The sequence below is a fragment of the Chionomys nivalis genome, chromosome 17, assembly GCF_950005125.1.
Source record: "Chionomys nivalis chromosome 17, mChiNiv1.1, whole genome shotgun sequence".
Taxonomy (NCBI): domain Eukaryota; kingdom Metazoa; phylum Chordata; class Mammalia; order Rodentia; family Cricetidae; genus Chionomys; species Chionomys nivalis.
The window spans coordinates 39,088,914-39,102,602 of NC_080102.1; the positions used below are offsets into that span (position 1 = coordinate 39,088,914).

Genomic DNA, 13,689 nt, shown 5'->3' on the forward strand with positions numbered 1-13,689 from the left:
GGGGGTTGGCAGCAAGTGCCTTTACCCACTGAGGCATGTCAGCAGCCTCCACCCCTAGGCTTTTTCTAGCATGCAGTTCAAACACCTCCAGTCTCTACCTCTGGCTCTATGTGTCCAGGTATCTTTTAAAGCAGTACCCGCTTCTGTTACCAAAATCTGAGCTAGACTACCCAGGCTGCCATGACAAGTTGCCCGTTAGGTCCCCACCTTCGTGACATTTCACTCCCGCTCCCCCATAGGCCTGGTCCTCAGATGTAAATAGGAGCCAATAGCTCTGCATAGAAACTTGGAGGAGGGGCTGGAGAGATGGCTTAGTGTTTAAGAGCATTGCCTGCTCTTCCAAAGGTCCTGAGTTCAATTCCCGGCAACCACATGGTGGCTCACAACCATCTGTAATAAGATCTGGTGCCCTCTTCTGGCCTGCAGGCATACACACAGACAGAATATTGTATACATAATAAACAAATAAATATTTTTTTTAAAGAAACTTGGAGGAGACTCAAACATTTGGTGCATAATAACTGCCTACGAGAATTTTCTTCCCTGAGGAGGGGGAAGGGTAGGTGTGGGCTCAAGGGTAGGTTGGGAGGTGCTCTCCTGACACACCACTGAAGCTCTCTGCTGCCCGTCTCTCTGGTCTTTTTAACCACATGGCCTTGCCAACCTTCCTAGCCTCAGGGAGTATTGTCTTCCTGTCTGCTTAGCTAGTAATGAGATGAAATAAGTCTCAGATATTTAATGCCAACTTTTTTTCATAGAGCAAAGCCTGACATGGAGCTGCTCTTTTTGTTCAAAATGCACCTTAGAGTGGAAGCCACAGATAGCCCTTGCTGTACCTACAAACCCTCAAGGTAGGGTCTTTGTATTTGTTTGTTTGTTTAGCATCAGAGGCACACACGAACACACCTACGCGCACACACCTGCATACACACCCATGCATGCGCACGCGCAAGCACACACACACACACACACACACACACACACACGCTATTCACAGTGCTCATTTCTTCTCGTCACTGAGATTTCTGCTCAGGTGTTATAGCTGCTTTCTCTGACTCCAAAATGCACCTTCTGTCATTCTCATTTTTTGTCACATGTCCTTCTTGTGTTGCGTTACCTCTAAAAAAGACACTAATAACTTTGCCCCTGGCTAGATCCTGCTTGCCCAAGAACATTAAAGATATTTCTGCTGGGGAAGTGTGTGTGTGTGTGTGTGTGTGTGTGTGTGTGTGTGTTTGTCTGTGATATATGCAGATATGTGTGTGTAAGTGCCATTATACCACGGTTCATGTCTGGTGGTCAGAGGACAAGTCTGGGCATCTGTTTTGTCTTCAGGTTCCAGAGATTGAATTCAAGTCATTAAGTTTGGGGTCAAGTGCCCTTGACCACCTGAGCTGTCTCACCTCCCCCAAAGATGGTATGACTGTTTGCCTGCATGTGTGTATGTCTGTCATGGGCATCCCTGGTGCCTGCAGAGGTCAGAAGAGGGTATCAGATCCCAGGAATTGATGTTACTGATGGTTGCAAGCCATCATGTGGGTGCTGGGAATCAAACACAGGTCTTCCACTAGCGCCATCAAGTGTTCTAAACCGCTGAGCCATCTCTTCCGGTCCCCACCAGAAGACACTCCTGAAGTGCTCACTGCATTCCCGGATGGCTGTTCAGATGGATGTGTGGATGGTGAGCACCTGTTTGTCATCTTCTGTCTCTGTTGTTAGGCTTCTCACTGGGCAGTGAACCCTTTGAGGGCATGTTTCGCTGTTGTTATTTTGGGGTTTTTTGTGGGGGGAGGATATGAGACAGAGAGATACGTCACTTATAGTCCAGCTGGCCTCAAAGTCCTTATGAAGCCAGAGCTGGCCTTGAAACCCCTGATCATCCTGCCTCTCCCTCCCAAGTTCTGGGATGGCAGGTGTGCACCCCTACACCAGGCTTGGTTTCCCCTTCTTTGTCTGGCTTGCAGAGTGTTATTGTCCGGGAGCTGTCCCTCTATGCAGTCTGCTGCTCCCTGTGTGATTAGTGGTGTGCTGTCTGTGTCTGTGGGGCATGAATAGATTATTTTCGTGGTCTTGTTCTCAGCAGGAATCATGGGACAATGCCAGCAGGAGGCAGGAGGCCTCTCAGTTGGAAGTGTGGAGTTCATGATATAGAGTAGATGTCTATATTTCCCCTCGAGTTTTCTCCTGGTCATGGGATGGGGGTGCCCCACGCACACTGCAGCTCTAGAGAAGAAGGGAACCCAGGCTTTTCTGATAGCATGGTTATACAAGTTCTGGGGTGACACAGATATTGGGGTGTCGGGCAAATTTGCATCCTTCTTAGCAGACTTCCTATTGGGACTCACAGCCCAGTCACTTCTTCCTGCATCACCCCCATCCTCCCTCGAGGATCCATCCCCCTCTGACACCTGGCTGTTTCGAGGGCTGCGCCACAGCTCTTCCGCTGGCCCAGGAGTTCTCCAAGGGCAGCAAGTGGCCTGAGAGGGCCCCATCCTGTCCCCAACAGCACCAAGTATGGAATTGTAACAGTCATTGCTGGAACTGAATGCAGTTCTGTCTGGGTTTACGCATGCTTTTTGTTGTTTTGTTGTGTTTTTAGACTTGGGGTGGGAGTGTCTCTCAGTGAAGTCTTAGCCGTCTTAGAACTCACTCTGTAGACCAGGCTGGCCTCAGACTCACAGAGATGTGCCTGCCTCAGCCTCCTAAATGCTAGGATTAAGGGTGTCACCCCTCGCTTTGTCTGGGCTCAGGTTGGGGGCAGAAAGGGTAGCTTTGTTACAGCCCGGCTTCTCCCCACGGTTTCCCTAGACCACCACAGACCTGGGTCTCTGACTGCACGCCCCTTTGCATTCATGTGGCTCTCAGCAGTAGTGGCACTGACGGGGAGGAGCAGTTGCGGGCCTGGTGAGTGGCAGTCAGTCATCATGTTTGGCACGTTCTTTCTTGAAAGCATTTTGAGAACCCAGGGGTCCGCCTTAGCCAGCACCCCTAGGTGTCCCCAGCAGGCTCTCTCTGCCTTGTTGCTCTCCAAGCTGAAATCTATTGACTGGTCTTGCTCTGAGGCCTTTATACACAGCAGGAGGACCTCAGTGATCCATGTAGACCCCGAGGCCTAAACTGTGGAGAAACATGATGTTTACCTACATGGAATGATGCCAAACATCCACATTGGGGGGCTAGTGGCAGGCCCCAAATACACTCCCAAAGCTGAAAGGGTCTGTCTCTAATTTTGTAATTTGTTTTTATTTGGTTGTTTTTTGGTTTCTCTGTATAGTTCTGGCTGTCCTGGAACCTGCTTTATAGACCAGGCTGGCCTTGAACTTAAAGATCTGCCTGCCTCTGCCTCCGACATGCTTGAGGAGGGGTCTGCTGACCTGAGATCTGGTGCTCCAGAAGGGCCTGCACTTGCTGGCTGCATATCTTATGAACCATTTGAGCCTCAGTGTCTAGCTCTCAAATACGGATCCGTCACTTATGACTCCACACCCTCCGAGGTTGAATGAAAGGCAGCCAGGAGCTCGTGATGAGAGGAAAACCCAAGAGCAGGTGGTCACCCAGAAGGCTTCTGCACGACACTGACAAGCCTACTTCTTTCTGTTTATCCTTCAAATTCAGCTGTTTGTAGTGGTAGATACCTATAATCTCAGCACTCGGAAAACAGAGGCAGGAGGATCACCCAAAGCTGGAGACCAGGATGGTCTATGGAAGCCAGAGCTACGTAGTGAGACTCATCCTAAAAACAAACAAACAAACAAAACCCAGACAAATAAACCCAAAGCAAGCAACCAAAGTAAAAGGCTGTGCAACCCCCCTTTCCCAGGGCATGAGCTGTCCCTTTGTGTCACCTAGTCTGTTCACCGCAGAAGTCTAGCTTCAGGTGACGCTTGGGGGCTGTCTGGCCATGCCTCTAACTAAGCTGTGAAGCAGGCTTGGGGTACAGAAATGCCAGCTTTCTCATTCCCAGCAGAGGAACTCAGACCTGCCAGTGGTCTGCTGATGAAGCGCTGGCTGCAAACCAACCCTACAATTTAGGATCGCCTGAGTGCTGCTTCTGCCAGTATCTGGTGTTTGTTTGTTTGTTTGCTTTTTCGAGACAGGGTTTCTCTGTAGCTTTCGAGCCTGTCCTGAAACTAGCTCCTTGTAGACCAGGCTGACCTCGGAACTCACAGAGATCCTCCCAGCTTCTGCCAGTATCAGGTTTTTGTTTCCCAAGGATAGAGGAAAGAGTAAGAGGCATCGAAGTCAAAGTCAGTCAACAGAGAAGACTGCTCTTAGCGCTGAAGCGGGGATTCTTTACCTGTTGGCACTGTGTAATTGTGTCTGCTGGGATGTCAAGGCTAAGCCTGACATGGAAGTGTTTCTGCCTGCTGGGGGTTTCCCGGAAGCCATGGACTCAGGAATGTTGGTCAGGCTGGCCTCCAACTCATCATCTTCCTGTCTCAGCCTCCGAGTGCTGGGATTACAGGCATGAGGCACTACACCTGGCTCAGTGTAGGACATCTTGATTGGTCGAAGAAAGGGGAAACTGTGGGACAGCCCTGGAAACAGGCGGGGGTCAGACAGGATCAAGTGTCTGAATTTGAAAAACCCTCCCCAGGGCATACTTGAGAAGATTGAGGGACAATGAGATTTGCCCAGTATCTGGGAACAGTACAGGTTAGGGGGTGAGGAGGGGTAGAGGTCAGATGGTGAACAAGGTCCAAACACTGGGGGCTCAGCAGACGTGAGTTGAGACCATGCCATTGCCATGCGGTGCCTGTGGTCAGATCCACAGAGGCTTCCCCTGCGTGGGACTGGGCCCCATTGCATGGTAACCGGCATGGCCTTGCCTTCCCTGCTCAGTTGTAGTCCAGAACAAGCCTTGACCTCCTAAGCTACCCAGGTTCCTGGCCAACACTAGATGAGTGAGGGGTGGTGGGGCTGTTTCAGGGACCCCAGAGAGACTGGTGCAGGAGAAAAGCCTTTGCACGGAGGCCGGGAGGGTTGAGGGAACCATGAAAGCAGGATGCAGGGTTGTGTGACAAAGGGCAGAGTGGGGTTCAGGGGCTCATTCTGCAGACAGAAATGGAGGATAAAGATTGCTTGAGAAGCCAGAGCTATCATGACTGGCCTCCTGCCATGGCATTGGATTGCAGCCAGGAATCTGACCCAAGAACCATGATGTAGAGTGTCCTGCCAGAGGGAGGGGCCGTGTGTGGTGACACATTTTCCTATGGTGTTTGACTATTATCTGTATCAGGGACTCAGCACCTGTCACCTTCCAGACCCTCATGCTAGTCAATGTGGCAGAATTTGTCATCGGCCCTGTTACCCCCTTGGGGCGCTGAGGGCCAGAGTCATAGTAAGTGTGAATGTTGAGCTCACACCCAGGTCTGAGTCCAACCAGATTGGTAGTGGGCGCGTGTCAGTGTTCCATAAACACACACACTGGGACTCCCAGGGATGGCAATTATGTCCCCATCAGCTGAGACATCCCCAAATTCCCTCATTGCCTGGTGAAGACCGATAGCTACAGATGTGCCATCGAGAGGACGGAAGGAATAGACGCCCGCATCCCAGTGCCCTCCTGTGCTGAGCTCCATGCCCTGGCCCAGCCCCAGGCAGGAGGTGCTCACACCATCATTCTTCCTAGGCAGCCATCACTAGGACTCACTAGGGGACTGAAGGGACTGCCGGTGGACATGAAAGAAAGCACACGCTGTGTTCAAGTGTGGCCTTGGCTCCCTGCCACCTCAGGACCACAGCTGAGTTTCCCTTCACGTGTCAGGGTGAATGGGCTCTGGCCTCTCGCAGCTGCATGACTGGGACCCTGACTGCCAGGTGCCCTTACAGACACAGTCGCTGGCTGTCCTTCGTACTTCTGTGTTCCTTCTCCTTGGCGGTCCTGTGCCCTTTGTCCTTGGGAGCACAGATGACTGCATTCAATGGGGAAACAAGGTTTTTCCTTTGAACTTGAGGTGGTCCCAGTCACTGCTTTTGCCCAAGCCATCGTGTGGTGAAGGACAGGGGGCCCTCCCTCACCTGTGCCCTTCAAGTTCATCACACAAATGAGGCCAGTGGGTCCTGGGTCTGCAAGATAGCAGCATGGTCTGTGGTCTGTGTAGTCCCGATGGACTCTCACTCTAAAGACCCCTTCAGCCAGGTGGTGGCGGCGCACGCCTTTAATTCCACCACTCAGAAGGCAGAGGCAGGGGAATCTCTAAGTTCAAGGCCAGCCTGGTCTACAGACCGAGTTCCAGGACAGCCAAGGCTACACAGGGAAAACCCTTTCTTGAAAAAATGAAAAGCAAACAAAAAACCCTTCAGACCTCTCCAGTGGGATGAGTGGGAGGGCAGGTAGGGTAGGAACACCAGCCGCCCCCGGTCCACTCCGCCCCTGCTGTCTGGTTGATGAACTGTGCTCTCCCTGCAGACACTGATGGAGAGGCAGAAACGGAAGGCGGACATCGAGAAGGGGCTACAGTTCATCCAGTAAGTGGGCAGTGGGGCCGGCTCTCCTTTTCCTCCTGGCTGAGCCCTGCTCAGTGTGTACTGGGATGTGGAGAGGTGGGGTGAGCTGGGACAGGGCCAGCAAGGCAGAGGTCATGGATTCCTGCCTGGCCTGCCTGTCCCTGGGTCTTATCCAGTATATCATCCTCCCCTCACCCTCTGCATCTTCTATCCCACGGAGCATCAGTTTTCCCCTCTGTAAGGGACCAGGAGACAAGCCCCGCCCTTCCTCCAGCCTGGCAGGCACAAGCTCTCCAGAGCCTCTTCCACACGGAGCTGTAGCTTTGGAGTTTTAACCACAGGCGAGGAAGTGTAGCTATTGGCCCTGAGTGACTTGTTGGTGTCTGACCTGATGGGTTGATGGCTGTCAGTGGCTCAGGCGTCGACAATCTGAGTTAGGTCAGGAGAAGGGCGGGCAAAGCCTCCCAGACCAAGGGCACCTGAGCTGGACTCTGACTCTCCCTTGGGCTGAGGTACAGATTTGGTTCGGTGCGGTCATGGTGGCAGAGTAGCCGTTAATTTCCTAGCAGCATCTCTGTCCCCGTATCAGCCACCCTTGTCTCTGCCGTGACCGGAATCCGATTATTCTCCTCTTGTCCTTTCCCAGGCCTGGGGGCTTTCTAGACCTGGCCAGGGCTACTCTGCCTTTGGGAGTTAGAGACCCCTGGAGTCTCGCTTTCCTAAGGAGAGGGCTGAGCTCGCTGGCAGAGCCCAGCTGCTGGCTGGGCGAGCCTGGGGAAAATGCAAGTCCTTCCATCAGAACTGAGGGGTCTCGTGCAGCCCTCTCACCTCGTACCTCAGCCACAGCTGACCTCAGTCTAAGTGGGAGAAGCCTGTTCCTGGCACAACCTCTTCAGTGCCAGCCCTGGGGCTCCGCATTGGACCCATGGGCTCACACCGACCTACGTCTCTTTTTCCTACCAGGTCAACACTACCCCTAAAGCAAGAAGAGTATGAGGTAAGTGTCACCTTGGTGGGTGGGTGTTGTTCGTGTTCAGGGCAGAAGGTTGTAACTGAGCTAGTCTGGATGGAGACCTGCTGAGGTCCCGTGTACCTGCCTTGCTTAGGCCTTCCTGCTCAAGCTTGTTCAGAACCTGTTTGCCGAGGGCAACGACCTGTTCCGGGAGGAAGACTACAAGCAGGCGCTGGTGCAGTATATGGAAGGGCTGAACGTGGCTGACTACGCTGCCTCTGACCAGGTGGCTCTGCCCCGGGAACTGCTGTGCAAGCTGCATGTCAACAGAGCGGCCTGCTACTTCACCATGGTGAGCCTGCCTCCTTTCCTCTCCCCGCCCCTTTAAGATTAAAGGTGTGTGCCACCATGACTGTTTTTTATTTATTTTTATTTATATGTATACATGTATGCCTGCAGGACAGAGGAGGGCACCAGATCTCATTTTAGATGGTTGTGAGCCACCATGAGGTTGCTGGGACCTCTGGAAGAGCAGCCGGTACGCTTAACCTCTGAGCCATCTCTCTCCAGCATGTTTTTTGTTTTTTTTTTTGTTTTTTTTTTTTTTTTTTTTTTAATAATTGTTTTTGTTTTTGAGACATGGTATCTCTGTGTAGCCCTGGCTGTCCTGGAACTCACTCTGTAAACAAGACTGGCCTCAAACTCAGAGATCCACCTGCTTTTGCCTTCTAAGAGGTAGGATGTAAGGCGTGTGCCACCACCACCTGGTTAAAAAAGATTTTATATTTTAGTTCTACGTGTATGGGTGTTTTGCCTGCATGTATATCTGTGCACCATGTAGGTGCCTGCTGCCTGCTGAGGGAGCTCTGTCTGTTGGTGAAGCACTTGCCTTGTTGCTTTAGAAGCACAAGGGACCTGAGTTTGATGTTTGATTCTCAGAACACATACATATGTACATATGCTCACATATACATAGAAATATACTCATATATATATACACACACAGACACAGGTACCTATATATAGACACATATGTACTTACATATTTACACACACATACATTCACCCCCTCACTGCCTTCTCCTTATATATAACATCAGTTGGAGCTCGCTGTCTAGGCCAGTGGTTCTCAACCTTCCTAATGCTGTGACCCTTTAATACAGTTCTTCATGCTGTAGTAGCCCTCAAATATAAAATTATTTTTTAATTAACTAATTAATTTACTTATTTATATGTATGAGTGCACTGTCTCCATGTATGCCTGCATGCCAGAGAAGGGCATCAGATCTCATTACAGATGGCTGTGAGCCACGATGTGGTTGCTGGGAATTGAACCCAGGTCCTCTGGAAGGGCAGCCAGTGCTCTTAACCTCTGAGCCCTCTCTTCAGCCCCTATAAAGTTATTTTTGTTGCTACTTCATAACTGTAATTTTGCTACTGTTATGAATAATAATGCAAATATCTGTGTTTTGTGATGGTCTTAAGCAACCCCTGTAAAAAGATTATTCAACCTGGGGGTCGTGATCCACATTCTGAGAATCACTGGTCTAACCAGTTTCTTCAATCAGTGAAACCAGGTCCAATGAAACATCCTGTCTGAAAAAATAAGATGGAGGCCTCTGGCTCCTCCCTGTGTACCCCTGGGCACAGACACCCGCAAACACAGTCATAACCACAACAAAACATCAGAAAGCATCCTCAGCCATAGTCCCACCCCAGATGAACTGAGTTAGAATTTCAGGAGTGACCTTTCTCCCTGATTGCATCACTGTGAGGAGGGGCTACTGTCATTCTTAGTCCAGACGTTCCAAGCCAAGGACAGACGGGTCAACAGCTGTGTCACCCAGCAGGCTCACTGCTGAGGCTGTACCCACAGGGTCCTGCTAGTACCTACATCAGTCTATCAGTCATCTTTACACCATCAGAGTCAACGCTGCCCTCTCTCTCCGACCTCTGCCCTGAAACTCTTCAGCCCAGTCCCCGAGGCCATCCCCTTTGCAGTTCCTCCGCAGGGAAGTGAGGTTGCTTTCCGTGCCTAGGGTCAGAGATGCTGACCAGCGGGCTCCCTGGTTGTCTCCCGTAGGGCCTGTATGAGAAGGCGCTGGAGGACAGTGAGAAGGCGCTGGGCTTGGACAGCGAGAGTATCCGGGCACTGTTCCGCAAGGCGCGTGCCCTCAATGAGCTGGGGCGCCACAAAGAGGCCTATGAATGCAGCAGCCGGTGCTCCCTCGCCCTTCCCCACGTGAGTCCTGTCTCCCAAGCGTGCGTGCTGGCCCTCCAGTGCTCCATGCCACCACATACTTCTGAGTTGTAGGAGGTTGATGAGCTGGGATTGTGTGTCGCCATTGGTAAAACTGCAGTGTAGTATAAATACCATCCCTCAGCCTCCAACAGCCCTGTGCTGCCAAACTGATGCTCTCGTCCTCGTTTTCGAGATGAAGAGATGTCGGTGTTGGGCTGTCACTGGGTGGGGAAGTGACAAAGAGAAATGACCAAGAGAGAGCTTTGCTGGACACTCACATGTATATTGCCCCTCGTCATTTGTTCACTGAAGCTGGTATGTGCCTCACTCTGCCCTTTGGTCACTTTATAAGTATTTACTATATAGTGTCCACGCAAGCACACATCAAGACCCACTTGGATGGTAGTGGTGGCACACGCCTTTAATCCCAGCACTCGGGAAGCAGAGGCAGGTGGATCTCTGTGAGTCTGAAGCCAGCCTGGTCTACAGAGTGAGTTTCAGGACAGGCACCAAAGCTACACAGAGAAACACAGTCTCGAAAAAACAAACAAACTAACTAAATAACTAACTAACTAATTAAATAAAAGGCCCACTGCCCTTTGGTGACTAACTGAAACAGTCCTGGGATCCAGGTCTGTTACCTTCCCAAACTCCCAAGCACTTCTCCCCCCCCCACCCCCATCCCTGAGATGGGTTTCTCTGTGTAGTCCTGGCTGTGCTGGAACTCACTCCGTAGACCAAGCTGACTGACCTCGACCTCACAGAGATTCACCTGCCTCTGCCTCCCAAGCGCTGGGGTTAAAAGCGTGCGCTATCACCACCTGGCTAGCACTTATGTTTATCAGGTGTAACTACAGTATAGAATCCACAAAATGTCCTTCCTGGAAACTTTGTCTCTGGCCTAGGGGCTGTACAGGGACTCCTGTCCCCTTCTTTACCGGTCTTTCTAGAAAAGATATGGAGGGAAAAGTCAGACCAGCAGCATGGCTCCCCCGGGGAGAGACTGAGGCTGGAGTGAGTGAGCCCTTGGGGGCTCTCGCACTCACTGTCACTCGCTGAATTCTAGAAATAAAATAGTTAAGGGCTGGGGGCTGGAGAGATGGCTCAGAGGTTAAGAGCACTGACTGCTCTTCCAGAAGTCCTGAGTTCAATTCCCAGCAACCACATGATGGCTCACAACCATCTGTAATGAGATCTGGTGCCCTCTTCTGGCCTGAGGGCATACATGGAGGCTGAACACTGTGTATACAATAAATAAATCTTTAAAAAAAAAAAAAATAGTTAAGGGCTGAGGGTGTAACCCGTAGTAGAGCACTTGCCTAGGATGTGCAAGACTCTGGGTTTCTCCCCCAACTCCACAAAGAAAAAGAGATTAATAATAAAGAAACTTTAATCCCAGCATTTAGGAGGCAGAGGCAGGCAGATTTCTGTGAGCTGGAGGCCAACATGGTCTACAAACAGAGCTCAGACAGCCAGGTCCACACAGAGACCGATTCCTAGCACTACTAGAAAATGAAAATCACAGTCTGGCACAGTGGGTTGTACCCATAATCCCAGGAGTTCAAGGCCAGCCCCAGCAAAGGTAGCAAGTCCCTGTCTTAGAGATAAGATGGAAAAAGACAAAAGAAAATGTATTCCTTTGCCTCCCCCACTGTTCCCAGCAGTGACTTGGAAAGCCAGTGTCACCTCCCAGGGCCACATGAGATGTCCAGGAGCACAGCCGTGTGCACTGGGGCTACCTAACCCACCTAACCCTATGTCCTTCCTTCCGCAGGATGAAAATGTCACTCAGCTGGGTCAGGAGCTGGCTCAGAAGCTTGGGCTGCGGGTGCGGAAGGCGTATAAGAGACCCCAGGTAGGTGGGAGCTAGGGTGGGCATAAAGAAGTGGGGTGCGAAGGAGGGACTAGGCACTGTAGGGATCCCGAGTGAGGTAGCCAGAGCCTGGTAAGGACAGAGGGGATGACAGCAGGTGACCTTCCTCCCTGTTGGCTGAAAGCCCTGAAAGTAGCAGGACCTTGGGGAAGCGGAAAGAACGGCCAAAGCTCCCAGCTTCCCTTAGACACCAGCTGTTAAAACACCTCCCTCCACTGCCCTGGACGACTTTAACCACCCTGGAGATGGCCCAAGTTGACACTGGCACCCTTCAGTTTTGTGTTCTCAAATGCTCCCCTCGTGGTACCTGTCTGAATGTTAGTGTCTGCTGGACTCCTTCATGTCCACATGTGTCACCTGCCGTGTGTCTGGAATCTGCGTGTCCCAGAACATATGGCTTAAGTTTTTCTGGCCTGACCTTGCACACGTTACTGCCTGTTTCCACATCTAGAAGACAGATAATTACGCCCACCTCAGGAGGCTCATGGGAAAATACGAGATGGCACCTGGCACGTCATAGGAATGTGTATGTTTAGATCCTCAGTCCAGGTCACACTTGGAAATAAATAAATAAATAAATAAATAAATAAATAAATAAATAAATAAATAAATAAATAAATCCCAATGTGACCCTGGGAGCCAGAGCAGGTGGCAGCAGCAGTCTGCAGGTAGGGAGTCTTGGGTGGCACCGAAGACCCCACAGCCAGTGTCAGGGTCTCTGTGTTGTCCTGACTGTGTGGGATGTTTTGCCTGTTTCCACATTCTTGATCTCTGTCCATCTCTCTCCAATCTCTGGCAGGAATTGGAAACATTTTCTCTGCTTAGTAATGGCACCCCGACTGGCGTGACAGATCAGGTAGGCATGATCCAGGACCCCAAATGCTTCCCCAACTTCATACCAGTCTGTCTCTCTCCATCCATTCCAAGAGCTCAGGCAGTGGACTACAAAGGCCCCAAACAGCACCGTGTCTTTCACCAACCCATTTCCTTATCAATACATCGAACCTCATCCACAAAGGTCAGGACTGGTCACAGTTATTGAGGTCTGTGAGAAGCCCAAGCAGAGTGGAACTCCCCATGAAGAGGATAAGGCGAGGCCTACCTCAGTACAAGAAACACCTGAGAGGGTAGAAGCCAGCAGCAAGTGGTGTCTGGGCTGAGCCCCTGGCGTCCCGTAGATCTACAGGACAGTCACATGGGAGATTTGGTGCTGCGTGCCCTGTGGGCTTCTCCAGCACGGGAGTCACTTCTCTGACCAGCTGGTCACTCCACCTGTGTGCCTACAAGTGGGTGGCCTGGGCTGTGCTCACAAGCAGATCTCAGAGTCTACAAGGCGCCAGAGCTGAGAAAGAAGCTGAAGGAAGGCTGTGTGGGCTCCTTGTTGGGAAGCGGTTCAGCCTCGTAGAGAGGGAATGGGATTCACAGTCCAAAGAGAGCAGCCTGAGCAGAGGCCCTATAGTCAGGAGAGGAAGGGGCTCCCTCCACTAGTATAGTTCCTCAGGGTTTGGGAGAGTTTAAGCACGTGTTGGGGGTCAGATTCTGAGGGCATCCTGAGAAATGACTCCCATGTCATTTCTACTGGGCACCAGGGGCTCATCTCTGAGGTGGCTACTCCTCTCCTTCCCTCGGGCCTTTGGGTATCTTAGGCCATTATTGCAAAGTGACTATTAGTAGTAGGGGCTCTGTGCAAAAGGGCAGGGAGAGAAAAGCCAGGACAGGAGGGCTGGGCGGCCACTCTTGTCCTGCAGGGCCTAGGCAGCGCTGATGGGGCGAATGACAACTGTCCGTAGAGGTGTTCCTCCCTGGCCTCCTTTGTTTTCCCCTCAACTCCTGTCTGTACGCGCTGTGGGAAAAGCAGCTCCCCGGTCAGCACGGCAGCCTTGATCTGAGCAACTTATCTGTGGTGTACAAACACCCCAGGGAACAGATGTGCACGTATTCACTGTGTGATCTGAGGACAGGCTCAGGGGTGGGGCTGGGAGAATGCCTGGTCCCAGAGAACCAACAGACCAAACAGGCTCAAGGCAAGCCTTAGTTAGACAGCCCTACACTGACCCAAGAGCGGCAGAGTGTTGGCTAAAACAGTAGGTGAGGCAGGGTGCTGGATGACTTCTGCTGCTGCCCTTAGGGAGGGGCTAATGCTGAGAGTCTGGGCCTTCTCCACAGAGCAGG

At 51.5% G+C, this 13,689-nt stretch overlaps 1 protein-coding gene across 2 annotated transcripts in view; it reads left to right on the top strand.

The window, feature by feature from the left end:
- Zc3h7b (zinc finger CCCH-type containing 7B) overlaps positions 1-13,689 on the top strand; it is a 52,736-nt gene that overhangs the window by 17,118 nt on the left and 21,929 nt on the right. The window contains exons 2-8 of one of the 2 annotated variants that reach the window (XM_057791676.1): positions 759-851; positions 6,413-6,471; positions 7,414-7,447; positions 7,557-7,754; positions 9,486-9,644; positions 11,419-11,499; positions 12,317-12,373. In XM_057791676.1, the coding sequence (XP_057647659.1) occupies positions 6,419-6,471; positions 7,414-7,447; positions 7,557-7,754; positions 9,486-9,644; positions 11,419-11,499; positions 12,317-12,373 (582 nt within the window). In that variant the 5' untranslated portion in view covers positions 759-851; positions 6,413-6,418. The remainder of the gene's footprint in view (positions 1-758; positions 852-6,412; positions 6,472-7,413; positions 7,448-7,556; positions 7,755-9,485; positions 9,645-11,418; positions 11,500-12,316; positions 12,374-13,689) is intronic. The other variant, XM_057791675.1, reaches the window with a different exon arrangement.